The sequence below is a fragment of the Daphnia pulex genome, chromosome 7 (assembly GCF_021134715.1).
Source record: "Daphnia pulex isolate KAP4 chromosome 7, ASM2113471v1".
Taxonomy (NCBI): Eukaryota; Metazoa; Arthropoda; class Branchiopoda; order Diplostraca; family Daphniidae; genus Daphnia; species Daphnia pulex.
The window spans coordinates 3,282,828-3,310,337 of record NC_060023.1 but is presented as its reverse complement, the minus strand read 5'-3'; the positions used below and the strand labels follow the sequence as shown (position 1 = coordinate 3,310,337).

Below are 27,510 nucleotides of genomic sequence, written 5' to 3'. Positions count from 1 at the left end.
AGTTACAGACGAACTAACACACTCATTAAGAATTTTAGTAAATTTCAAAATATTTAAAGTCCAAGAATCCAAAAATTTCCCACACAAAGTTCATTTTAAATTTATTAGACTTATGGAAAACCGTAGACCAAGAATAGAAAGACTAAGATCTGCCTATAGGCAGATCTTATAGTCTTAGCGATCTTAGCTTGCTAAGAGGATGCTTAAAAACGATGCTCGTCGATGCCGCCAGTTGGTACTGCCTCTGCTAGATGTAAATATTTCAGCGATTTTTACATTTCCTCTCCATACCCCTGATCTAGGTGATCTAGTGGAGACAGCGCCAACTGTCTCATCGACGAGCATCGTTTCCATGTGAGATAGGCTGCCCGAAGCATGAAGATAGCGGTTTTTCCCATAAATTTAAAACATAATCTCAAAACAAAGATTAAACTTGTCTCCATAATTTCTGATCACAGTTCTTCTGTGAATTTCAGTTGAAGAGATTGACTACGCTCTTGATTTTCTGAGGCTTCCCTTACAAACATAGTAAAAACATGTAATTGAAACCCGTCCCGTAAAGTTGAATTCAAGTTTTGTCATGAAAGATTGACTGCTGCTTTTGTCTTTCTGAGGCCTTCCTTGTAAACATAGTAAAAACACAAAATTGAAACTCGTCCCTCACAAGTAAGGTTTAATTCAAGTTTTGTCATGAAAGATTTACCGAGTGCTTTTAATTTTCTGAGGCTGGCTTCCCTTGTAAACATAGTAAAAATATAAAATTGAAACCCGTCCCTCACAAGTAAAGTTGAATCCAAGTTTTGCCATGAAAGATTGGTCGTGCATTGGATTTTCTAAGGCTTCCCTTGTAAATATAGTAAAAACATGAAATTGAAACTCGTCCCTCACAAGTAAGGTTTAATTCAAGTTTTGTCATGAAAGATTTACCGAGTGCTTTTAATTTTCTGAGGCTGGCTTCCCTTGTAAACATAGTAAAAATATAAAATTGAAACCCGTCCCTCACAAGTAAAGTTGAATCCAAGTTTTGCCATGAAAGATTGGTCGTGCATTGGATTTTCTAAGGCTTCCCTTGTAAATATAGTAAAAACATGAAATTGAAACCCGTCCCTCACAAGTAAAGTTGAATTCAAAATTTGTCATGAAAGATTTACCGTGCTTTTAATTTTCTGAGTATAGCTTCCCTCGTAAACATAGAAAACACATAAAATTGAAACCCGTCACTATCAAGTAAAGTTGAATTCACGTTTTGTCATGAAAGATCGACTGTGCTTTTCATTTTCTGAGGCTTCCCTTTTTTAAAAACAGTAAAAACATAAAATTGGAACCCGTCCCTCATAATTCAAGTAACCTGGCCATCCCAAATATCTGATCTTAGTACTTCACTTTCACATTTTGAAGGGAAAAATTTACTGTGTGTTTGGTCTGAATTGAATGTATTTAAATTTGGCACAAGAATCACATAGACGAGGGCAGAGCAAAGACTGTCTGGTCTATTGTGTAGCCCGGACTCAAGACGACTGACCTTCGTAGGGGGAGACATTGGCATCGATGCCATACCTGATGGCTACCCAACCCTTAAGCTCGAGCATACAACAGAGAGAGCTTGAAAACAGACGGATAAAGACAAAAAGATACAGATAATGGGGGGGGATATCCGTTCAACGGAAAAATATTAGCAAGTAAAATAGAAAATCAAATACAGAGAGCAGATTGGGGTCTTCTACTTCTAGTCGTCAAAACATCGCGGAGGCTTCCGCATTCACGTCGATCGACGTGGTGGGTGGAGAAGGCGGGTTCGTTCCAGTGGTGGTTGCGATAACGTCTGACGCTGAAATCGATGGAAGAGTGACCGGAAGATGCGATGACAGGCCTCTTGGGTGTGGTCGGTGCGAAGGAAACGTCGATTACTCCATAGTACTCGTCCGCTGGGTTTCTTGATCCGGTAATCCCGGCGATCTCCGATTCCGACGACGATTCCGATCTGGTCCCATAAGCCCGTGTCCGTGACCTGGACACGAACGGGTGTGCCAATGCGGAGGGGGGGGGGGGGGGGTAAGAATGAGCGCATTCATTATAGCGTTGGGCTGCGCAATCTGTTGCTATGGCTTCTCGTGTGTCCCAATCTGCCATGGATTGTTGCCATTCAGCCGAGAAGGAACGATGATGGGCAGGCACCAGGGAGTGGATGGGGTGTCCGAACACAATTTGGGCCAGTGATGCGCCGTGATGTCTCGGAGTGTTGCGCCACTCCACCAGTGCCTGGAGAAACACCTCCTTGTCCAAATCACCGTTAGGGACCGTCCGGATGACCAATTTTCTCATGGATTTGACTGCAGATTCAGCGAGGCCGTTGCTCTGTGGGTAGTGCGGGGTTGAAGGTACGAATGACACGCCCCAGCGCTGTAAAAAAGAGCGAAACTCGCGGGAATCAAATTTGGTTCCCCCATCAGAGTGGAATTTTACCGGAACACCAAGATTAAGAAATTCACGGGCAATCGTTTTGATGAGATCATGCGACGTCGGGTCCTTTCGCCATGCTGTCACCGTCCCGAGAGACGGTCGTCGTACGCCAGGAAATGATAGCCGCCGTGTCTGAATAAATCCGCGGATACCTCCTCGAAAATGCGTGACGGTGGCGGATGCAATTTCATAGGTTCCTGTAGTAGACTGGCAGCCGCTCGTTGGCAAGGAATACAAGATTCGCAGTCGGACTGAATGTCGTTATTGATGCCTGATCAGTAAACCGTCTGGAGAGCCCGGCGCTTAGTACCGTTGATTCCCTGGTGGGCTGTGTTAATTTTTGGCGTACATCTTTCCTCGCGGCCATTGGGATGACAAGGCGATGGCCAAAAAGTATGAGGACGTCGTCTACAACTAAATTTTCTCGGATCTTCCAAAATTGTCGGGTGAACATCTCCAGGCTTCGGCTGTCGGTGGGGAATCCGTCGTCGATCAGCAATAGTAAGCGTAGATAATTGGCGTCGAGGGAGGCAACTCTGCGCAATTCCTCCAGTACAGAGTCTGGTGACGCCGTTGGATTCGCTGTATCGTCCCCGTTAAGATCAGTGGCACAGATACGAATAATTTTCTGGATGTGATGGTGGATGCAGAAATCGTCCGCAATGTCACCTGGAGTTGGGGTGGAAACTGGGGCACGAGAAAGAGCGTCTGGTATGGCATGCTCACTTCCTTTCTTCCATACCGCCTCAAAATTGAAATGGGAGATCCGCTCTTTCATACGTTGGAGACGAGGATTTTTGACGGCGTCTAGGGTAAACTTATTGAGAATAGGGACCAGAGCTTGATGGTCGACAACTACCGTGAAGTTTTGGAGGCCGATGAGAAATAAACGGCATGCTTTGAGCGCCCATACAACGCTATTCATCTCCAGTTCTACCATCACGTGTCGTGATTCCGCGTCCGATACGAAACGGGATCGGCATTGCACCAACCGCCATCCCTCCGGGTGATGTTGAAGGAGCGCATATCCAAGGCCATTTTGGCGCGAAGCGTCAGTGTGAAGAGCTGTTTCTAAATTTGGGTCGAATTGCTTCAAAATAGGAGGCGAAGTGAGAGCTTCTTTCACATGGTTGAAAGCCAAGTCGTGGTCGGACGTCCAAACGAAATCATGTGATAAGCTCAACAACTGGCGAAGAGATGTCGCCGCTTTGCTTATAATTGAAGAAAAATCCGATAGTTCTTCCACCATTCCCATGAAACGTCTCAGCTCAGTGATATTAGTGGGCGCTGGGAATTGAGAGATGGCGTCCAACTTTGCCGGATCCGTCGAGATTCCGTTTTCGCCAACGATGTAACCGGCCCACCGGACTTCGGCCGCTGGAAAAACAAATTTATCAAGACCGAGGGTGATATTAGCTTCACGATAGCGCTGTAGTAAACGGCGGGTCCCCTCTACATTACTAGCAAAGTCATCGTCGAACTGCAGAACCTCGTCCACTACTTTCACCGTATTCGGTAGATCACCAAACGCCTCGTCGCCCCGCCTACAATATTCGTCACCCGTAGCACTCAGGCCCATAGTACCGCGTAAAAACATACATCGGCCCCATGGTGTGATAAAGGTAGTCAGGGGTTGACTGTCGGGGGTTAGGTTCAATTTGATGGTAGCCTTGGACCGCATCAACGGTGGTGAAGAAACGGGCCGACCCAGAAATGCAGGCGATGACATCCTGACTCGACATCTTTCCGGTAAGTGACACTGACACGAATCAAATCGACAATTTTCCTTTCTTTCTTCATTACATTTTTGCTTCAATTGAAATTACTTTTGTTTGATGTTTATTATTTATTCGGTCAAATATTTTAATTAACCCAATCAAAAGGCAATTTTGAATTGTATAATTTAAAATCCTTCCTCGGATTCATTTGAAAAGTCTTGCCTTTATCGTTTCAGGAACTCGAATTTATTTCCAATGTCTATTCTATACCAAGGAGTAGCGGTAGTGTTGGCAAGTCCAACAGCAGTGCCACCCTCGCCAGCCAATTAAACATCGATTTTCAGCACAGCCTGGACAAGTACTTCAGAGACGCGACCCAGTTGACTACAGATTACGTCTGCACGGTGGCAGTTTGCTACTTAAAAACGGGTAAAGGCTTAAGTGCAAATCTACTAAAAGAATTATTTGAACACTTAAGTTGTTGTATCGGGAAAAAAAGGGCGCGAGTACCGAATAGTCACCCTAACTCTAACTCTTCCTTTCTACCTCATCACCCACCTCCTCTCGCCTAATATTCATTCCCACCACTCGCCCACCACCCATTCCCACCACCCAACATCACCACCCACCAGTTAGTTGTTAGGAAACAAAATTTAAACTTTTTTTTCCTAAATTCATCGGCTTGATTTGATTTGAACCATATGTCCACATGATGAGAAGCTTCTATCTCAGTACGCTACTGGCTGAGCTATGGTTCCTTATATCATTCTAAATGTATCAGACTAGAAATCAATCACTAAGGGTATGGACTTAGAACATTTTTCAGTCTCACACTAACGGTTTCGACAATTCTAGCTTAATTTAATTACTCTGATCCCAGACAGCACCATTCCGTCTTTTAGACGTCTTTTTTCCCAGTGATCGGGACCGACGGTACCGTTTAAAAGACGTCTTTCTGGGTGGTTTTATGAGGACCAAACTGGGAAACATGTCCGTTTTTTCGGGGTTTAAAACGGGCCAAAGCCGGTTTTTTGGACTTCAAACAAAATTAATCAAGTTTTTGTTTAAATTTAGCCTAAAGGCTAAAACATGCTAAAATTTTTTTTATTATTATTTAAAAATAAAATTATGGTTAAATCACTTAAATCGTACTTTCTTAAGCCGAATTTCAATTATATAAGATCTCTACGCTCTGCGGTTTAATCGCGATTGCTACTCATATTCGATTTACTAGTCCGACACTCTAACCATTCGCCCAACTCCTGTTGCATATCAGTAGAAGTTTGAAAAACGGATTGTTAAGATAGAATTTGGACTTAGAATTTTCGCGCATTTCGTGTCTTTGTGTCATTGTTCACATAAACCCAAAACACGGAAACGAGACCAGTTTTAGACTGCTTTGGGCCAAACGGATTGGAAGGACAAAAGCCGTCTTTTTCCGTCCTATTTTTCCCGGCACGATAGGGGCCCTTAGTTTTTAAGGGTTTCAATTAGAAGGATAAAAACCGTCTTTTTTCCGGACTGTTTGTACGGTACGGAAGGGACGGTTTTTATACCGATTAAAAACCAGGCGTACATTTGAAATATAAAGAACAGTACCTCAGTCAGTAGCGAACTGAACTAGAATATGCCCATCATGTGGTCCCTTGGTTCAAATCTTGCCGATCACTTTAGGAAATAAAAGTTTAAATTTTTTAAATCCCTTTCGAGACCGTTTGCACACCTCGCCATGGGTGAAAATAGATAGCCATGTAGAATCTCATTCAAACTATTTTTTTTTAAACATCGATAAAAGAGCTCGTTAAGATGTTTGGAACCGTTTGGCCTTAATCGGTAAGAACATCTTGTTCTTAGTTCACTTTCTATTTTATGGCTACTTCGAAGCACTCTATCACCGATAACCATAAATATAACCTAGTAATAATGGTACCTTATTAAATACTCTTGAAAAAAAATTAAACTGACAGTTTTTTATTGAATATCCTGTGGAATATCATTATGGACTATAAAATAATCAAGGCGTTTAATCATATTTGCGGCACTTCCCCTTGACTTCGTTGATCATCAAGCGCGTCAATAACTGTAATAATGAAAAAATATGAATATATATATTACAATTCCCACTTTCTCGTTTTTTCCCCCTCATTATAATGACAAGGAATCTTCGTAAAATAAATTATATTAATCAAGTTTAACTCATGAGTTCTAAATATTCTTACCAGCAACCCCATGGCGCTTGCTATCATCAAAACGTAGAATACGTAATCCCATCCTAAAGTGGACAAGGGTCCCACGAGCAGCGGACCGACGGCCGCACCTTGTGATAAAATATGACAAGAAATTGTAATTAAAAGCATTGAAAAATAACAATAAATTAATTTCGGAATCCCTAGTTTTTCGCGGTAATTCGAATTGGTAAGTGAGGTAGCGTATTGATAAATCTCGGCAAAAATCAAATGGCAATACCTGATGCGCTTTAACTATCAACTCTTAATTTTCTTTATACGATAACAAAAACGTAAACTTTGTAAATAGGTTTTAGCTCACCTATGGAACCTGTGCCGTCAATGATGGCCGTAACCTGGGAACCAATGCATCACACAATGAAATGAACTTTAGTCGAAGTCAATAAATCTTTATTACCGTAGCTAAGGCGCGTGTTGAGCCTTTCAACTTAGGATGAGTACCTAAATCAGCACACACAGCTGTAGTGATCAAAGCGTAAGGACCATTTGCCAGAAAGCCCACAAGAAACAATAAAGACATATTAAAGCCTCCACTCATGGATCCAAATGCCCGGTAAATGAACAACTGTGTAATTAAAAAAATTATATAAATATTATTATTTTTGAAACCATTGTAATGAAATAATCGTGAATGTTATTTAAAAATTATTACCGAAGGTATGGTGAGAATAAAATAACCAGCGCATGTAAAAGCGCTCATGCCAGTCAAGTCGCTCAAAAGACCGGCTAAGATTCCACCGAATATTCCGCCAATATCAAACAACGTTGACAAATCGGCCGCTTGTTGACTGCCCATCGTATCACCTTTGAATATTGAACCGCATTTGACATTCGAAATTTAATAAGCAACAGAAATGGAATTTGAAACATTTAAAAACAGTCTCTAGCTTCTAAAATTTAATTTATTGCTTTTTGCACTGAACTTACATCTAGTCTATGTCAAAAGCTTGAGAAGCCTGTAGTCGTAAACGTTCGGCCAAACCATCTCACGCAACCTCACCATGAAAAATCGCTAATTGAATTTAACATTCTAACAATAACTCTTATAGACTAATAGCAGCCCAATTCGGTTTTTCAAAGACTCTTATTAATATTATTTCGTTACTTACAAATTTAAAATTAAAAAAAACTTACTTGAATCCTTTAAATAACGAGGCAGCCAATAAAGAAATGTATAATTAATACACTTTGTGAAGAAAAGACTGAAGGAATATTCAACGACGCCCTGTAAAATTATGAACAATAATTTTTAAAAAATACTTAACAGTCATCTTCTATCTATGTGATTGACAGACATGAGAAGGAAGACATTACTGGAATTTTAACGGCTCGCCAGAAACTGATGGCTTCTTCTTTGCCATCGGGTTTAATTTCCTGTGTCTGCTCGAAACGTTCACGTAGTTCGAAATTAACCATAGTTAAATCCACACCATTATTTCTGTGATTTTCGTCTTTTGACAAATTGCTGTCACCAAGTGGACTCTCTTTCTTTTAACAGTATAAAATCCTCTGATTAATTCGGCAATTAAATATATTTCAATTAAACTATTAATGATGAATAAAATCCTCACCGACATATCGCTACCGTGTTCTGGAACAGGGCACCCCACAGCTCGTGGATCAGGAACCAGAAAGAAATAGAGAAGCAATCCAAGTCCAAAAATGATGGCAGAGGGAACAGCAAATGATAGACCCCACGAATCCTCGACAAATGCTCCAGCAATGAGGGAACCCACTATGTTACCGATGCTGTGATGAGAACGCCAAATTCCCATTATAAGCCCTGTTTGTAGAATTTTTTAGTGGGCATCAATTTTTCAAATTTCTCAAGTAGGCTATACATAGACCTAATTAATTCAAGCTAAAAAAAAACGCAATATTTCTATTCCTTATTATTACGAATAATTGCATTATTATTACCTCTTTTGCTTTTACCAAACCAATTACCCACGACTGCGACGCACCCAGGCCAACCAGTGGACTGGAATAAACCAGCTAAAATCTACGCCAATAAAATAAGATTAAAAAATACAGTATATATAAAAACAAACTACAATTGAATTAAAATTTGATTGAACTCCCGAATAAGTGGGGTTTAAATCTGAAATTTTTAAAAAATGTCGCAATCTCACCAATCTAAAAATAAATTACAGTCAATTACTACCACACACCTGAACGGAGAGGAAGTAGGTTAATGAGTGAATGTTAGCCCAATAGGCCAAACCCATAAGAAAGGCAAAAAATCCTGAAAGCATCATTCCGACGGAAAGAAAGTATCGGGTGTTGATACGTTCACCAAGCAAGCCCCTGTAACATTTAACGTCTGCCGTTAGTATATACATTTTATAATCCGTGTTGATTCATACGGCCAGATTGAGATTTACTCTTTATCACTAATTTGGGGTTGTTAAATAACTGAATTTAAACTGAAGACGTATACTTACATAGCATACATCCCGAAAGCATATGAAAATAGCGAAGCCGAATCCAAAGCTCCCAGAAGAGTGTCCGCATTGTCTCCATCTGATGTGCACAATCCATTGCGGGAATAGACAAAAATCGGAATAATAAGATTGTTTGCTGCAATTGAGAACGTAGAAAAATGTTATATGGGATTACTAACCAAATGGATGCCAGCTACACCAGCTATCTTCAATGCCACTGATGTTTAACTCGGATAAATGTGGTTGTAATCCGGTGCAGTTCTGTTTGAGGACATTTTTAACGACACTAGTTGGCTTACGAGCGATGTGGTAGCTGGCGTAAGACAGGAACGTCAGAAATAAAATGTTGAATTTGTGCCTTTTCTTAGAAAAAATAAATTATGTCACGATGATTAACGATATAATGATGTGTTTTTTTTCCCATTTTGATGATATCTTAAATTTCATGACATCTTAAATATTATGTGTTTTTTTTTCCATTTTGATAACTAGTTTAAATTTGATTAGATTGTAATTACCAGCGATGTTTCCAGTCGTAAGAAAGTTTCCTTAACGAGGGAATTTTCTCTAATAAACGGATCCCAATGGGGACGTCGTAAACTTTTTCGAAAAACATGTCGCGTTTCAATAAACTGACAATGATACACGAAATGGAGGATGCTGTTAAACAGATGAATGGACACGATTAGTTGTACACATTCTTTGAATTCCTTCAGATTCAGACTAGACTTGCTACTTACGTAATATGTAGAAGTATAACTGTAACTAAAAGAGAGAACTCGAGAAGTCAACGAGCGGCTCGCTATTAGTTCTCTAAACAAAGCCCCAAACAGCACGTTAGAATTTGCCAACAAAGAAGTAAATGCAAGTAGATGAAGTATGTCCAAAAGAAAATGAACAAAGTACAAGAGGGGAGGATCAAGTTTTCCGGTTAATGCCCTTTGGCCCAACATGAAAACAGTTCAACCAGCAGGTCATCAAGCAGATATGGGCTGTGGCAGCAGGGACCCGGTTCGGCTGGACCCCCCTCAAAAAATAAAAATAGTTATTTTAATAATCTTTTCTTTGCGATATGTACTTGTAAATGCGGAATTCCAAAAAATTTAATCGCAGAAATGCGCTTCCTGTTTTGAAATATTTCTACAATATTAGATAGTAAAATGATCGAATAAAATTTAAAAAACAAGCAAAAAGCGAAAGTGTTACGTAAATTTGACATCTTTAGTTTATCGCAATTTCTTAGTCAATTTATCAGATATGCCAAAGTGCTGTAGAGTGTTAGACAACTGGTAGAAAATTCATGTATCGATTTTCTCACATTAGCGGCATTGCAGCATTTTAATTAGGAAAGCTTTGTGAAATGCGTATAATTATCAATCAAATTAATCATTTAAAAAATTTCTTTACAAGACTCGTATAGAAAAATTTACTAAATATTAAAGACTATCGCGCATTTACTTAAATTCGGAGACTTAATCGTAGTTTTTTTCAGGCTCATTTTTTTTTAAATGAACAGCAGTATTAGTTCGACGACTTCGCCATCTAGGGAAGATATTTAAAAAAAATTGTCTGAAAAAGTCGATGCGTGACGTGACTGACGCGACCTAGTCGTTAGAAAAGACAGTACTATGTATAGCCGCAGACGGGCTACAATCTTTTTGTTATCCTTTTTTTACTAAATTATTTACAATCACCACTGCGCTACTACGCTCAATATTGCGCACCGGAATTTGTTATAATCAAGTTCATTCTTCTGCTAATGGCTGCATTAGAGGCCTTTATCAAGTCACATATATCTTCTGTAACTCTTCAATATAGCTTCCATAGATGTTTGCTATTCACAAGGCCCAAAAACTTCACTCGAGTCAAAACGAGGAATTTTTGTTATTCTTCCTGTGAAGAATCTGTGCGTTTTCTTTTTTATCTGTGAATAAAATAAACTTCGCAATTTGATACACACCGAATAGTCCTGGAGACAACTATGTTGAAGTTCCAACAAAAAAAATTAAAAAGTAAATGCGTCAAGATTCTCATCAGCGAGATTCCCAGCAGGTTGAACACTAGACAGAATAACTGAGGTCGCTAATAAATAATCCATGATCGACCAACACCAATCACAGACAAGTTCATCTTCATTCGTTTATTTCCAGTCATTTCTCCCGACAGCCGAATTCATGAGCATAATTATTAAAAACACTACAAAGAGTATCTGAAACAGCTTAATGAACTGAACCATCTCTGACTTGATGACGCGAGGCCACTACTACCGCTTTCTACGAAATGTATTCGCTAACTTAATCGCTTGAATCTAATCACTTTTTAAATTGAACTACTATTATTAATTGCTGTTTAATAATGCATCCAAAACTACATTATTGTTACCAGAAAAAATCACTAAGTGTTAGCGCTTTTCGTTAATAATTCCATTATTAAAAACTCTAAGCAGCTTACTGCCGCCATAATGTAAAAAAAATAATAATAATATGCGGATTAACGGGAAAAGCGCAAAAAATTGTAAACCTTTAACAATTTTCAGATTTGAATTTGATAGTGAGCAGTAATACGTTAAAAAACAACCAAGTTCTCTTTGACAAATTTTTTTAAATAAAAAAAAAGGGCAAGCAAGGAGATCAATAGAAATGCTGGAGCATTATGTAAACGTAGCTAATTTGGATGAGCTTCGATTTTTATTTTTTTTTTCTCAGATTTCTAGCTTCACGGAATTATTTCGATTGTTCGATCTACGAGCGATTCTGCGTCGTCGCCTCACCGTCAGCGGAACAATAGTAAAGCTGACGCCTCTTGAAGTAAAATTCATCTTTCAGTCCATCGCATTTAATTCTTTCTAAATTGTGACTGTGACGTAGCAATTGTTTAATTTCAAACTGAACCGGAGAAGAAATTTGACCGGCACAGACTGACTGATTTCTCTCAAATTTGCAAGTATAACAAGTAGACAGTGAATTTTTAAAAACGTAAAATTCTAAACCCAAATCTTATGTGAAGGACTTTGGCTACTACTAAAAAACCTTTTGCTTTTCTCAAAACTCTTTTTTACACGTAAAAGCTAAAAAAAAAAGTAGCCCACATACCTGCAGAATTTGTTTGGAACCTTCACAAATTTTGGTTGCCGTTGGTAATAATTCCTTGAATATTTTAAAAGTACTAATTTTTTAATTGGCTTGTCATACCATGCAATAGATGGCAGTAGATCCACCTCCTTTGGAAGAAGAAAAAAAACAAATGAAATGTGAATAATACCAGGAAATCAGGATGAATTTTTTGGACAGCGCTTTCAAAGATGATGACAATTTGATTCGGTGGTTACACTCCGTCAAGTGAAAGTGAACCATACGGTTGCTGTCCCTACTTTATACTGCTACTCGATTTGATTTCACTACTGAATGAGATGGCACGTGATCAATCTCCAGTCCCGGTATTAATAACCCCACAGACGTCACTGGAATCGGTAAGACATATTCAATTTCCCTATTCAATTCTTACCTGCAATTATCTGTGCCAAGTTCCTAGCAGTCTTAATTTTTTACGAAAATATCTATTTCTGACTTGTCTCAAAACCTGTTACGAAATTCTCGGAAGCAGGTGTCTAGTTCTAGCTGCAATCAAGGTAATAGTAGTAGCCAAACTGTGAAATCACCGTGGTCCCGTCTCCGTCAACGTGTTCACGAGGTGACTGGCCGTTCTAGAAACACGAAAAATCACAGCAGCAAATATGGATCACTTCTCAAATTGGCAGACGAAGAACGTCGAATCATTCACGGAGCTCGGCGATCCAACAGTCAGATTCGTCTCAATCCCACGTCCGATGTAAACTAAATTAATTGAGAAACCCACACTTTGGGTCATTTCTGAATTTTCATAATAATCCAATCTGACAGGATGGCGTCAACGCTTTGTGGCACATTATTCATTTGTTGGAGGAACGAGTGGAAGTGCTGGAAAACAACTTGGAAGTGAGTCGGGAGCACATTGCCAAAACCGAAGAGAAGTGCGATAACCTCCAGAAACAAGGTAAAAGGAACGTTTACTTTTACTTTTTGTTATTAATTGTAGTCATGTGTGTGTGTGTGTGCAGACTGTGTTTGCAGACTTATGAGTAGTTCCTGGAACCTAGTGCCTTATATTTCTCTTTTTTTGTTTCCATTTAATTGGCCCAAGTTGAAAAGATAGTCGAACAACAAATCCTTGAGAAGAAATTGTTGAATCCGCCGCTAGATGCTGAGACTCTTCCAGGTATTTACGAACGTTTTTCCCCGAAAATTGACACACACACGCACACAAAAAAGGAATAACAAACGAAACATTGATTTTCTAAACGAACGCGAAACAAAAAAACCAATTCTAGATGGTGTTAAGGCCGAAATGAGTCGCTGTTTCGAGCAGATTCGCAACAAAGAGTATCGTCTCAATCGCGTAAGGAAAATTGGATTTTCTTTTCAAAAATTTAATGATCATTTTTTTTATTTGGTCTAAAAATGTCTTGTGAAATAATTATCATATCCAAGGTGGAAGCTGCAACATTGGACCGGACGTCGGTGGTAGCGTCGAGAAATAGGAGGAAGTGCGCTGGATGCGGAAAGGGCACATTTTAATTAACTGATCCTACGCGCTCCGCATTCCTGATGAACGTTCTGAAGTCCGCTCTGCTCTCACAGTCTGCTGCGAATGATGTCGAAAAATTGTTGCTTTTGTTTTAATCGAATATTATTATTATTATTTTTGAAAGAAAAAAAAAATAGCCCGAGGGGGATTTAAAATTGATTCAAAATACACGTTTTTCTCTTTTCATTTTCTCTTTTGTTGGATTTGCATGGGGGGGAAATGATTTATTTTGCTAATGAATCTGACGAATCTGAATGCACCAAGATTGATTGCTTTCTGATGAGTTTTTTTTTTTTTTTTTCGTCAACCCCCCCTCCTCTTCCCCCATTGCTGGATCGTTAAAAGGGTTGAAATTGCTTGTGTGCCGGAAATAAGCAAGAGATGGCAGCGTTTTGCGGCCGGCCATTTTCGGGCGTTTGTTCGTGAAAAAAAAAATCGACGGAGGGGAAAATAAAAAGGAAAAAAACAAAATAGGGAAAACACACACAACAAATGGAATCCAAATGCTCCGCCTTCCCTCCGGCACCGGATCTAAGAGTTGGCCAATGCGGGACGTCGTACCATTTCGGCTTTTGCGCGCAAAAAAAAGAAAAATAAAGATAAAAAAAATATTTAAAAAAAAAAGAAAATTAAAGCATTTTTCCAGCTTTATACCATAAAGATTGGTGGGAATAAAATTTCCCCGTTTTCTATCTTTTGATTTTTCGTTTAAAATAAAAATTTCTTTTATCTGAAATATTTTCTCGAAAATTTTTTTTATTTATTTTCGAACGAAAAATAATTCGAAGCTCCGCCCATCTTTTCCGAGTATCCCGAGATCACGTGACCCGCGCTACTCCCCTTTCCCCAAAATTTTTTCCCCCCATTTTTTTTATTTTTATTATTTTTTCTTTTCGTTCAACTCTCCCACCATCCACCCTCTTTTTCTGTGAGAAGCTCCCCCCACCACCACCACAGGTCCCGGGGCCCAACAACACGGTGTGGGTAAAGCCAGCAGAGGAGGAGGTTTGCAGTCGAGAGTCGACACTTGAAACCGATTGCAGCTCGTTGCCGGGGCTCTCCACAGTCTCCAACGGCTGCGCGTGTGTTGTTTTGTTGGGGTGTGTGTGTGTGTGGGTAAAAAAGAAGAAAAAAAAAAGCAGACGTCCATCCACGAACGACGAACGAACGACGACCATTTCTGTTTGTTTTTGGCGCGCGCGCGCGCTCTACCCCTTTATTTTGCCTCTGCCGGTAAGTTTTTTTCCGATTTTCACGCTCACGCTACTATTTTGTATTTGTTGGTTGTTGTTGACTTGTTTTTCGACTAAAATTATTTCTTACTTCCAATCATGGGGGGTAGGAAAATAAGAATTTTCGGGAAAAAAATTTTCGTGTGGGAATAACGGTAAAAGTAAGCCGCAACAATATGACGTCATTAAGTGAAGGGATTTCGTGGAAAAAAAAACGGGGGGAATTTTTTTTTAGAGGAGCTAAACAAAAACAACGAAAAAAAAGAAAAAAATAATAAATAATAATATCATCCGGGAGAGAAAAAAAGAAAAATAAAAAAGCCGAGCCAAAGACGCCATATTTCCGTCTTTTTTAAGTTTTGGTTGTTTTGTTTTGTTTTTTTCGTATTTCCTCCGGCTGTTCAAATTTCGAATGACCGTCATGGCTTCACATTTCTATTCATTCCTTTCTTTTTTTTTTTTTTTATTTTGTTCGTGTGTTAAAAAAGAAACACACACATCTATATGGTTGAAACGTTTTCACGGAAAGAGAGAAAGGACACGAGAATTCGATTCGTCTCTTCCTGGAAATTCGCTCTCTCGCGCCATGCTCCTTTTTTTGAACATTTGAAAATTTGCCTTTCAGGTTTTTAGAAATGAGACTATATAATATAATTCTCGAACGAAAATGGTCGGGGGGAAAGACAACTGTAGATTTCAAAGTTCGTTCGTGATCTCGGACTTTGGTCGTCTGAACCATTTTTTGTGTGTGTGAGAATATCGAACGAACTAGAAAATTTTTTATTATTATTATTTTTTCGAAATCGGCGGGAATTGATTAATCCGTGAGATTGGATTGGGTGAAACAAGCTGAGCTTTTAGTTTTATTGATCGTCGAGCATTAATCATGACACGAATGCATTTTGTGTGTGTGTGTGTGTGTGTGACTCACTTTCAATTTTGATCCAATTACAAATCAATAGTAGAAATAAATAAAAAGACCTTGAAGAGATGGTCGAATCGATTTTTTCAAAATTGCTTCTCCCCGCCGAAAAATTTTCTTCAGCGAGTCAGGGGGGGGGAAGAAGAATTTTTCCCCTCTTTTCTTTTTACACGTTTTCTTCGTTTATTTTTTTTCTATTTTTTATTATTTTCCCGCCGGCGCATGCGCTTGCGCCATCTTTGCTATTTCGGCGTGACTTTTTTTTTTTTTTTAGTTTTTTTTTAATTTTTTCTTTTTTTCATTTTCATATTATATTTATTTTTCCTTTCTTTTTTTCTTTTTTAGAGGGTCGCATTGTATTCCCTCTTCTTTCTATTCCACCCGTCCGGGTTCTCTCTCTATCTGGGCCATGACTTGTAGGAAAAAAAATAACACAAAAATAACGAACAGCAGACGGGTTATATTTCCCTCTTTTGTTGAGAAAAAATAAATATACTATTTTACTTTTATTATTATTCTATTTATTTTTTTCCTCGTCTTGTTTTTCGACAATTTCCGTTTTTTGCTTTTTTGTTTTTTAACGAGAAATTCATCCACCCGAAACCGGTTTTTCGAGTCCTTGCCAAAAATTCCGAGAAAAAGTGTCGGTTATATTTTCTCCACAAACTTTTTTTTTTTTATTCTTTTCTCTTTCCGTTTTTTGTGCGTGTGACGTCGAAAAATAACAAGTTTCAGCTCGATCGATTTCGAGGCGTCCCTGCGTCGTTTTTTTTTCTTCTTTTTCTTCTTCTTCTTCTTTCTCCCGGGGAGGAGGGGCGCCGGCGGGTGGGTGGGAGGGGAGAATAAACAACCGAAAGTAGACACAACGTATATAAGAGAGAGAGAGAGAGGGAATTAAAAAAGTGGGGAAAAAGAAAAATATATAATATCAAAATAAAAAAAAAGAATGATAACAAAAGACCGGCCCTGTGTGCCTGTGCACAGCTCGGCACCCCCCCAAAATAACCCAAAAATCTACTTCGATCGGGTTGCGCATTATTGACGTCGTCTAATGACATTTGATTGCATCTCTTTTATTTTGTTTATTTCTTCCCCACCAAGTCAAAATAATTTTCTTCTCTTTTCCGTTACCAGGAACCATGGAAATGTCTCATCATCAATTTTGCCTGAAATGGAACAACCACTCTAGTAACCTGCTCAAAGTCTTTGGTCGACTCTTCTCCAACGAGAGTTTCACCGATGTCACTCTGGCGGCAGAGGGCAGAAGCATCCGCGCACACAAGGTAAAATGCAGCAGCAGCAGCAGCTTCAATATTCCCCGTGTTTTTTTTTCTTCTTCTTCTTCTATCCACCCCTTCTCTTTTAGATCGAAAAAAAAAATATCCATTATATCCTCCACATAGTTTTTTTTTGTCCCCCCCCCTTTTACCTCCTCCTCCTTTCCCCCTGGAGCTCTGTGAGCTCTCCGCTCCCGAACCCGTTGTTGGCGGAAAATCGATAATTTTGCTTTGCTTTTCCCCGTTTTTTTTTTCTTCTTCTTCTTCTTTCGTTTCTTTTTTATTTTGTATTTTTGTGTGCATTTCCTTTTTTTCTTTTTTCAACATTTGCTTTCTTCTTCCGACTGCAGATGGTGCTGTCGGCTTGCAGCACCTACTTCGAACAGCTCTTCTTGGAGCACGCCGAGCCGCCAGTCACGGGGCCGATGATTGTCATTATGCGGGAGACCAGCTTCGATGATTTGGCCATCATCGTCGAATTCATGTACAAGGGCGAAATCAACGTCTCCCAAGTTCGTTTTTTAATTGTTTCAAATGAAAAATGACGGTAATTATAATGAATTGAATCGATATATGTAGGATCAATTGGGATCGTTATTGAGGACGGCGGAGAGTCTGCGGGTCAAAGGTTTGGCCCAGGCGTCGTCGGGTGGGAGCGGCGACTCGTCGTCGTCGGGCGTCGAGCACCCCGCAGCGCCACCGCCGCCGTCACAACAACAGCCGGTGTCGCTGATGGCGGCGGCGGCGTCCAACTCGTCGTCGATCGCGACGCCGTGTCAGACTAAAACGACGCCCACCCCTGCGACGACGCCGCCGCATAACAGCCAATCTCACCAGCAGCAGCCCGGCACATTCTCACCTCCTCCGTACCATCACTCGATGGGTCAAGCGCCGCCGCCGCCGGCCCTTTTGCCCCTTTTCCAGAACGCCGCCCTTTTGTCAGCTGCCATCACAACGGTATGAAATATAATGCGACCATCGAGAAAAAATGGGGTGACATGATGAACAATCGATCGATCCCACCTTTCCAAGTTTAATTTGGGCGCCCTCCTTGTCCGTTTCTTCTTCTATTCTGGTTTTCGGTGGGAAATTCAAACAACATGACAATTGTTCAGGTGGTGAAAAATCGATATCGACTCTCCTGGCTGGCCAGCAGCTGTTGTCGTTCCCTTGTTGAATCAAACTGGAAACACTCGGACAATTTTCATCATGTCTTCTTTTATTTTATTTTTTTTACCTTTGTCGATATAGGGCATCGAATCCTCTTCGTCGTCCACCGGGCGTGAATCGCCGACGAGCAAACGCCGGCGACTTCGACCGAAAATCGAGCCGGGCACCATGGCCATCCATCAAGACTATTCCAATCATTCAGACAACAGTCGCCCTTCTTCGGCCACTTTCACGCCCCGCATTGAAAATGTCGTTACCATGGTAACTTGATTATTTCCCCCCACTACCACCCTTTATTTTTTCTTCTTGACAAACCTTTCCCCCCGCACCATCAAACGAATTAACGCGCGTTTCTCTCATCTCATCCAGGGCCCGCCGCCGCGTAACGAGGCTTCTTCGGTCGACACGATGACACGATGTGAAACGACAGAGAACACGCCGACCTCAGCGCTCGACCTCCGCCTGACGGATCCTTCCCACCTTCAGGAGCTGACAGCTCGGCTGGAATTGCGAGGCAATTTCGCCATCCAGCCGCCCGGCGGAGACAGTGAAACTCTCCGCAAAGTCCAGCAAGAAAAAAGTAAAAAAAATAGAATCATCAATAATTAATCCATATTTTTCGGTACATTATATAATTATTTTATTAAATGAAACTCGCAGGTGAACCTCACTGTTTCTTTCGGGGCTTCGCCGTATACAAATTCAACGACTATATTGCACACGGAACTCGGCAGCAGTACTGGGAAGAACCGTTCACCAAAGCCGTCATGGAGGGCATTCAAGTATAATTCATTTATTTTTAATTCATTTTCCTTGCCGCAAAAAATTTAATTTTCTACAAAAATTTCAATTTCAAATTTTTTATTTTTAAAATCAGGATCGTGAATTGGACTTGAAAAAAGGTGCTGAATTATTGGGCGTGTCGTACAGCACGCTTTATGGGCGGTACCGTGAGTGCCACGGTTACTTGCGTCACGCTTGGACGCGGGACTACCGCCGTTCATCGGGTTCGGGAGCCGGCGGCAACGGTGGCGAGTGGTGGGAATCCGATCCCCAAGAAGCCCATCGGCGCGGTGAAAACGGCGGGATGACGGCCGAAGAGTTGGTCGTCGAAGTCGACAGTTACATGGACGAGGACGTGATTGTCGAACGAGTGTCGGGCGAGAAATCTTCGACCGACATCGAGGCCGCCAACAAACAAGAGTCTCTCATACTCAGCATCAGACACGGCAAAGTCCAGCGGAAACTGCAAGGAGCCCATCACAAAGAATCGTCGTAAAAATAAATAAAAAAATCCAGCAGACACACAGAAGTAAAAACAAGAGATTTTTATTGTATACCCATTTTATTCAGAACGTCCGTTTGAAAAAACAAAGTCATTTTTTTTTATTAATTTTTCCAAAATGTTGTACACACTTTGTTAGTTGTTTTATTTCTACGAAAAAAAAGAAACGACTCCAAAAAATAGAAAAATATTTCACCCAGAAAAACAAAAAAACAAAATAAAACAAAAAATAACGGAGTTGAGTTGATTGTCTACATACAATTCAGTCGATCTCATGGCCAATCATGTTGGACATCTCTATATGCTTCTTTCAACTTTTTGGTTTGCTCGCTCGCTCGCTATATAACATATAATCCTATATTTATCAGATATGTTTTTCGATGTCTGAATGTCACAGTAAAAAAAAGTAAAAAACAACAAAATAATTGGGTTTTTTTTTGTGTTCGTAGTCGAGCACTCGCGCAACGGTGTCCAGTTATTTTTAATTTTGTATTTTTTGGCAAAAAAAACTTTATATCGACCTACTGTGTTTTTTTTTTGTTTGTGCGTGTGGTGTGTGTGTATGTGTGTGGTATTCTCATATATATTTATTGGATCTGATTTTCAAAAGATGATTACAAAAAAAAAAGTTTTGACGACACATTTTGTTTTGTTTAATTTCTTCATTTATGACCTCCTTGTTGGAAGGCCGGATTATTATAATTAGTCGAGGCTTCGACGTAGAGCGGATTATTATCCTGATGGGAAAAAAAAACAAATCATTTTTAATAATTGTTTTTGTTTTTCTTAATTTGAGAAGACTTACGGCCGTCCATTTTGCATTTTGGCTTTCGTTGATGAATTTGGCGTATTCTTTGCGGTCGTACATGAAGAGCAAGAGTCGCCACAAGAGCAAAAGTGCCAATCCGACGGCGACGAGAGAGCCCATCATCATGAAAGCAATGTTGGGGGTTAACTCGAATTTAAAAGCCGGCGTGCAAATTGTGTTGTTGAAGAGAACTACTTTCTCGTCGTCCGCCGTGTAGCCGTAAACGAAATCCCTTCGACTATAGATTTAACATTTTTTAGTCAATTGAAATTATTTTGATAATTATATTATGACGAACCAGCCGGTAGCGTTGTCGAAAATCTCGCACCTTCTCATAGGAAATAGATCTATGTAATTCAAAATGAATTGATTTTAAAAATGGGCGCGAAATATAAAAATTTGGAATAAATTTACCCGGCGAAGATGGGTCGTCTTTGGTCATATTGAATTTGCTACATTCCTGAGCTATTTTTTCCGATTCCAATAATTCCTTCGGGATGCGACTGGGCTCCAAACAGTAAGTAAGTTCGTCACATTGATGGGGACAACTCTGCGTTTGTTGATCGTCAAACCAATAAATGTTCGTGTCGAGGTGTCAATAACATTTTGAAATAAATAGAAACTTGCCACACTGTCAGCTCTCTCGCAAGGGCATTCGTCACATTCAATTTCCAGATCGATGACCAAAGAATCGGTCAATCCGACAGGAGAAACGACAACAGTTTGACGATGGGTGGACTTTCCAGCAGGACATTGGTCGATCTAAAATTTTAGATTTTTTAAAAAAGTCCAGTGACCCATGAATCTAACCTATAAAGGCACTAATAACCCACTTCGATAGTGATGTTATATTTGATTAGACTTCCAACTTTGAGCTTATCACAACTAGCCGTCTCTCTGGCTGAAGAATCTCTGTCGAGACAGTTGGTGAAGTATCGAAGTTTGACTCCATTATTGGCGTTATCTCTCAATTCCACCGAAGAAGTAATGAGCTGTTGAGACATCAATGACGCCATCAAGTCGATCAAGATAATAGATAACACAGCGGATTATTACATAATGATTTATGACTTTTTATTTTTTAAATTTTTTAACCTTATACTGCTCTTCGACAAGGGTGACGACGTTGGACGAATCTTTACTCATAACACCCACGGACGAACCTCTGACTAGCGGTTGGAAAGCTTGGTAAGCTTTGGCCACATCTGCCGTCACGGCAAAGATGACATTCATGGATTGCTCTTGGACAAGGCGACTGATTTGGCCTAGCGAGGGGTAATCGTGTAACAGTCCAAATCCGTAGTCGATTCCGTTCAAATGACACTTGCCGTCATTCGGAGTCAAAATGCCTCCCAACTTGAAAATCAAATGTTTTGATCAATTTTTGATAAAATTCTAAAAATTAAAATTGAAAAAAATCCAAACCCTTCCATCGCCAGCCTGTTATAATCACATAGATGAAAATAAAGTTAATTGACATAAAAAAAGGGAATACAACGCTAATTTTCTCAAATACCAAATGTGAATAATTGTCGGTAATCAATAGAATGATGTGTCGGGCTTTTTCTCTCCATCCGATTTCGTTTGTACACACAATGGCTTGGACGAGGGCTTCGAACCCACCTTCAGGCTCGTCGTAGGTGTTGACAATTCCTGCCCGTTTGACTTCGCTCTGGGAAATGATTGCATTAAGTTTTAACTCACTGATTTATTGTCTTCGCCGTGGGGTTATGTACCGTAAAGAGCGCAATGTTATCAGCTATTTTCATATGGTTTTTGAATGAATACGTTTCTTGTGTTGGCCTGTTGATCAATCATAATTTAATTGGTAAATATTAATTGCACGTAAATAAACATCTAGACTGATGATTTACCAGCTGTAAGGGAAGCGATGTTTGTCGACGAACGAGCCGAAACCCATTGAAAAAAATCGAGTGATGTTGCGCATGGTGTCGGCCAGTTTGGAGCCCAGTTTCTCCACTAAAAAATTTAAATTCAGATTTTTTGGAAGTTTTTAGAAATTGTTAATTGTTTAATTAAGGAAATTTTGGATTTTTGAATTTTTTTGGAAGGCCCACTTTTACTACTAGAAAAGGTAGTAAAATTCTGGCATATATATAGTAAAAGTGGGCCTCATGACAGGATAATAATGAGAATAATGATTCAATATAATCATAACGGCCTAAACTTCAGAAATATCAGTTTCTCCACCTGAAGCTTTGTCGTCGGCCATCGAATTGGACAGATCCATCAAAAAGTACAGATCAATCGGATAATCTTTAGCCTGTTTGAATTCGACCGGAATGGTGTAAGTTTGTCCTGTTGAACAAAAACGAAACAAGAAAAGAAGGTCTGACAAATCTGCTTAGAAGCTTTTCCAGTTGGTTCTTAAAAGCTCTAGACCGTTTCTGGCGTTGCTCACGGAAACCCTCTGCGGCTTCAACTGGATGGGATCATCCAATTTGGACGCTTCAGCCAACGGAACGTTTTGAACGTAGTCGATAAACACTTGAGGGTCGACTACAAATTGGGAAGAACATTGAGCTGTTTTGGCTTGATCTCTTGTCATGCAACGATCTCCGTTAAAATTCTAAATAAATCAGGAAATTAATCGGACTCGTAACAGGAATTTTCACGTACATTTTCGCTCACCGTTTCACGACACCAGACGCAATCTGGAATGGTGGTGCATTTTCCACAATCGACTGCTGATGCGCACGAGTCCAGTTGTGACCAAGCCAAGGGCCAGAAGATGGCAATTACTAGGCTAGTAATCTTCAAGTCCATGTTCACCCCACAGCTCGTGATCGTTGAATCGTCAAACTCTAACTAAAAGGAAGGTTCTCGGAATGTTTTTTCGCCCACTGTGGTTTGTGTGTCAGCCGTATCGCTGCCGGAATTTGCGGTCAACAATTACCCACGCAAAACCGCATTATTTATAATTGTTTATGCCATGGTAACATATCCTGCCGCTGATGAAATATTTGATATACCGATGATTGTAAGAAAAAATTCCGTCACTTTGCAAACAACCAAATGGGAAATTTTCGACAATTTTTTTTAATCGAAATTTTATTTAACTGTAAAAGAATTTGGCAAATTTTAAAAGTGCGAATAAGCGAACTTAAAAAATTCCAAAGTCGTATGATTCTTGGAATAAATGTTAAACGAGATCTGTATTTTCCTGTTTTGGCATTGAATTATCTGAAAGAAAAAAAAAGTGACTTCTAGAACCCATAACCACTGCGCTGTGCGCAAATGCATAATATGTAAAACAGGATGCAAATTCAAAATGATGGCGATATTCGATATTGAGGGGTTATCAACGATTTTTTTTTCTTTTAAAAATTTCGAAACTCCCGGAGAGAGTCTGCATCAGAGTGACGATCGAAACTGGTGTCGAAATATTTTCTTACAAAATGACGCGTCAAAAAAAAAATACAAAATTTAAATAAGAAATCACAAGGTTTCCCCAGAGTTCCATAAAATAAAAATTCTTTCCAGCCATTTGACTATCAGAATTGGATAAGAAGCACTCGTTTATTATTTTTTTCCTACAAATAAAATAAGAATAAGTTCAAGAATAATTGTATTGCAACGTCGATCTGGATTAAAGAAATGTATCTTGTTTGTCGGCAACCGATATGGTGTACACAATTTACCAAGAGGCTACTCTCATTCGGCTGAATAAATTTCGTAAGAACTATATTGGTGTGACAGAAAACCCAAGACACCAAATGCGCAGTATTTTTTTGTTTCAATAACTTTCATAAATATAGATAAATCATTTTTGTGGGGGGAGAAAGGTTGGGAAGCGTGTAAAAATGAAGACGAAAGAAAACGGGCGTTTTTTTTTTAACTTAAGAAAATTTCTCTTAATCGATAATATAATCATACAGACAGCTAATGTGTACAGCTTGAAAAAGAATCGGAAAAGGGTAAAATGAAAAGCGAAATTCCGTCACCCTTCTAATTCGTCTGAATGGTCATCGACGCAACCCGCCACTGCATTGCGTTCGAGATATTCGATTGAACCTTCGAGCGCGTTTTTGGCGAAACGTCGCACTTTATCGTCGACCGTCCTGGCCACCAATTTTTCCAAGATTTGAAATCCATTTTCTTCTTTCAAGAGTCGACAGTATTTCTCGGCTATTCAATGAAATTAAGAAATTAAATGAGGATTTTTCAGGATAATTAGGAAACCAAATCTTACCGTAAACTCGAGTCAGATTTGCCAATGCCCAGACAGCCCAATACTGACACTGCGGTGTATGATCCATGTTCAAGAGACGGAGAATCGGTTCAAATGATCTTTTTTTGAAATGAGAATTTTCAAAGAAAAATTTAATCGACTTGGGTTTACAGCATTAATGCAGAATTTCATACCTATAATTAATATTTCGCTTGGAATCTATATCCCAGCGATCGATGGCGGTGACGATTCGGTTTAGAACGTCTTCGCGATTAGGTTCTTTGATTTTCCAGCATTCTGCACCATCAGATGCGATATGCGCCAAGACGCCGGCTGCGTTGTAGCTCACCTAAAGAGGATTGGATTTAATCAGTCTAGTTCCAAGGGCCTGCACGATAAGACTCTCACTTCAATCCCATCGCTGGTTGAATATAATAAATCCGAAAATACGGTGATGAATTCGGAAGTCATCAGTTGCGGTCTTAGCTCTTCCACTTCAGCCACATTACCCAAAAGACCCATCATATTACGAAGCAATTCGGGATGATTAGGAAAGGCCTGGAAATTGCAAAAAAAAGGAATGGCAAGTAGAAATTTGGTTTTTTAAAAGAAAATATACAGTTCAACTTACTTTGAGACAATTAAGAAAGAACTGCATGCCGCTGTGCCTTAAAAAGCGTTTGCAGTTGAGAGCAGTTTCATCGGTTACGTTCCACATTGTGGACCACGCTACTTCCATAACATCATCGCAGACATTGCGTCTCAGTTTCTCTTCAATCAGCTGTAGCATGGTCTGGAATAATCAAATATATCATTACTTAACTTTTCTAGTTTAAATAATAATGACATTTAAAATTTACCTCGATCGCTCCAAGACTACCGACCAGTTGTTTAAACTTCCCGTCGACTTGGCAGGCCAAGGAGTTTAACAAATAGATGGCGATCCGCCGGACGAAATCGTCTTGATTGTGATCCCCCACGACATGCAGCAAAATCAGTATCAACCTCTCGTAACTAAATAACTAGTAAAGTCAATCATTGATTAAGAATTGATCTGTCGTGACAAAAATGAACTCAAAGTCAAATACGTACAACATCCTGAGGGATTTTAAACTGACAAAGCGTCAGACATCCATTCCGCATCATTGTAGGATCATCACAATGCATATCCATGGCTTTCAACAGTACAGATATGGTTTTTTGTTTGATTCTGACGTTGAGCAACGATCGCTCACGTTCGGGGCTTTTCACGATGTAAAACAACGACGCACTGTTAGGGGGGAAAACAAATTCTGAGTGTTGAAAGAAATTCAAAATTTAACGGATTCGATTACCTTCCAGATATTTGTATGTGACTTTCAGTCCAATGATTTTCCATCGCTTGTAATATAATATCCAAAGCCGCCAGTGGATTTTGGCATGTCTCTGGTCTTATAATGCCATACAAGTCGTTCAAAACTCCTTGCATCATCTCTGCCCTATCGATATAAGCCTGTTGCGAGAAAAATGGTAAGTCTCAACTCTTTTTCCCCCGTGATCGTATGGAATTGAATTTTATACCTTTCCAGCTGCTAGGATTTGCTCTTCACTGGCGTCTCCAGTGACACAAAGGGCAGGGATGTGATGACGATGACAGGCTTCGTGGGATGTGCCGTAAAGTCCCAACATATCCAATGGATTGGAAATCCGGCTTCGCAATCCTGGAATGTCTGTGGCTAAATTGCCACTTGGTGTTTTTTCAGCAACGCCTATCGAAAAATAATAACAAATTTAATATCACCATACTGATCACGGACGAAGAGTTTTTTACCTGTTCCAGCCAAATTCGTCCCTGAAATATCTAGACATTTCAAAAACGGCAGGCTTTCGACAAGCATTGCCAAAGTCTGATTGGGTAGCTCGTATGTTCCGTTCTTTTCATTAGATCGCCCCCGAATGTCACTGCTTTGTGAAATATCTAGATGTCTAAAACATAAATGAAGCCCAATGTATTAAACTGTCCCATGACCAATTCACTTTGTTAACACTTACCTTAAACTAACCAGTTTGCAAATATACTCAATGGCATCTTGTAGACCAGATACATTATAAAGAATCAGTGTTGATAGATTAGGACAATGTAACAGGCAGGACAGATCACCAACATTATTGCAGTCTGATAGATCCAGATAGGCTAGATTAGGGAAACCCCTTAACAAGGAAGAAAAGAATTCATGCCCAGGGTCGACATGAACTGACTGAAGGACAAATTTTCTTAATTTTGGAGCTGTTATTAATAGTTCGGTGATGGGCTGTGAGAAGAAATCAATGCATTCTGAAACAGTCAGGGAAATCAACTGTTGGGAATATTCATTTAAAGTTCTTCTGACTTTTGGGGCAACCTGTGTACAGAAAAAATTAGCTTGAATTGGCATGAGAAAACTTTAATGAGATATTACCTTCATGCGAATTAGTTCTAGCTCTCTGAGTTCATGTCTAAACAAGATTTCAGCTTCATGTTCCTTGAGGGTACACAATTTGAGTGAAACACGTTTGAGACGGGTACAGCTGGTATCCTCAAATATGCTGACAAACTGGGAGTCCAAGTCTCTGTCTTCCTGAATTTGATACTGCAACAATCTCTCACAGAGCTCTGTTGGTAAGGACAAACCATCTCGTGCACCCAGAAAAAGGTTGGCTGAATTCAAGTACTTTCCCAGTGACTGCAGGCAAATGTCTTGCAAAGTGTAAGGGGTGTTATCAACAAGGATCGATTTGAAAGGCATCGCTGTAGAACATAAACGTTATCTAACTTAATGCGCGTATATCTGAGCCCGGAACTTTAAAAGGGACGATGGATTTTGACAAATATCATGAAATAGAACTTTGTGTAAGGTAAATCACATTTCAATTCTTTACGTAAACATTTGCCTAATTCTAACGTTTAAAATTTTTTCATGTCTACCATTACGATTAATTTCGATTGTTATACGTTTTCATGTCCACCAATTACTCAATTACTGGACCTGATCATCTGGCTCTTCACAATAAGAATCTTAGAAAATGTAAACACAACAGGCAAGGAGCAGGAATGGAAACCCTACAATAGCGCCACCGATGGCGGACGTGTGAACCAAACGGGCAGCAACTTTCT

The 27,510-nt window shown here is 39.7% G+C and overlaps 5 protein-coding genes across 6 annotated transcripts; 2 read left to right on the top strand and 3 right to left on the bottom strand.

Annotated features, from left to right (window-relative positions):
• Positions 1-6,124: 6,124 nt before the first annotated feature.
• Positions 6,125-11,082, bottom strand: LOC124197598 (glucose-6-phosphate exchanger SLC37A2-like). Its single transcript, XM_046593113.1, has 14 exons — positions 9,609-11,082; positions 9,387-9,528; positions 9,048-9,226; positions 8,869-8,947; positions 8,596-8,731; positions 8,345-8,426; positions 7,996-8,207; positions 7,739-7,912; positions 7,559-7,649; positions 7,077-7,228; positions 6,822-6,989; positions 6,726-6,759; positions 6,398-6,495; positions 6,125-6,258 (listed from the first exon to the last, which is right to left on the bottom strand). Exons 2-14 carry the CDS (start codon positions 9,482-9,484, stop codon positions 6,202-6,204), a joined length of 1,560 nt encoding a protein of 519 aa, XP_046449069.1. The 5' UTR covers positions 9,485-9,528; positions 9,609-11,082; the 3' UTR covers positions 6,125-6,201.
• A 1,059-nt stretch (positions 11,083-12,141) lies between these two features.
• LOC124197600 lies at positions 12,142-13,677 on the top strand. 2 transcript variants are annotated; one of them, XM_046593114.1, is made up of 6 exons: positions 12,142-12,337; positions 12,469-12,696; positions 12,768-12,900; positions 13,048-13,122; positions 13,235-13,302; positions 13,395-13,677. In XM_046593114.1, the coding sequence occupies exons 1-6, from the start codon at positions 12,278-12,280 to the stop codon at positions 13,479-13,481; spliced, it is 651 nt and encodes a 216-aa protein (XP_046449070.1). In that variant the 5' UTR covers positions 12,142-12,277; the 3' UTR covers positions 13,482-13,677. The 2 variants fall into 2 exon arrangements, with proteins under 2 accessions (XP_046449070.1, XP_046449071.1); XM_046593115.1 differs by having other exon boundaries at positions 12,144-12,337; positions 12,472-12,696.
• A 772-nt stretch (positions 13,678-14,449) lies between these two features.
• LOC124196731 (B-cell CLL/lymphoma 6 member B protein-like) lies at positions 14,450-19,897 on the top strand. The gene is made up of 8 exons (XM_046591911.1): positions 14,450-14,724; positions 16,780-16,928; positions 17,273-17,434; positions 17,502-17,879; positions 18,174-18,353; positions 18,462-18,672; positions 18,753-18,874; positions 18,970-19,897. Exons 2-8 carry the CDS (start codon positions 16,785-16,787, stop codon positions 19,369-19,371), a joined length of 1,599 nt encoding a protein of 532 aa, XP_046447867.1. The 5' UTR covers positions 14,450-14,724; positions 16,780-16,784; the 3' UTR covers positions 19,372-19,897.
• On the bottom strand, positions 19,869-23,018 carry LOC124196730 (integrin beta-PS-like). The gene is made up of 14 exons (XM_046591910.1): positions 22,838-23,018; positions 22,589-22,775; positions 22,397-22,504; positions 22,060-22,165; positions 21,922-21,988; positions 21,702-21,857; positions 21,611-21,625; positions 21,281-21,541; positions 21,019-21,177; positions 20,813-20,947; positions 20,600-20,735; positions 20,484-20,532; positions 20,183-20,423; positions 19,869-20,114 (listed from the first exon to the last, which is right to left on the bottom strand). Exons 1-14 carry the CDS (start codon positions 22,970-22,972, stop codon positions 20,040-20,042), a joined length of 1,830 nt encoding a protein of 609 aa, XP_046447866.1. The 5' UTR covers positions 22,973-23,018; the 3' UTR covers positions 19,869-20,039.
• Positions 23,019-23,757: 739 nt separating this feature from the next.
• On the bottom strand, positions 23,758-27,508 carry LOC124198545 (protein zer-1 homolog). Its single transcript, XM_046594418.1, has 12 exons — positions 26,816-27,508; positions 26,409-26,758; positions 26,188-26,342; positions 25,938-26,125; positions 25,712-25,869; positions 25,470-25,647; positions 25,238-25,399; positions 25,009-25,170; positions 24,786-24,935; positions 24,572-24,726; positions 24,399-24,496; positions 23,758-24,334 (listed from the first exon to the last, which is right to left on the bottom strand). Exons 1-12 carry the CDS (start codon positions 27,140-27,142, stop codon positions 24,147-24,149), a joined length of 2,271 nt encoding a protein of 756 aa, XP_046450374.1. The 5' UTR covers positions 27,143-27,508; the 3' UTR covers positions 23,758-24,146.
• Positions 27,509-27,510: the final 2 nt, after the last annotated feature.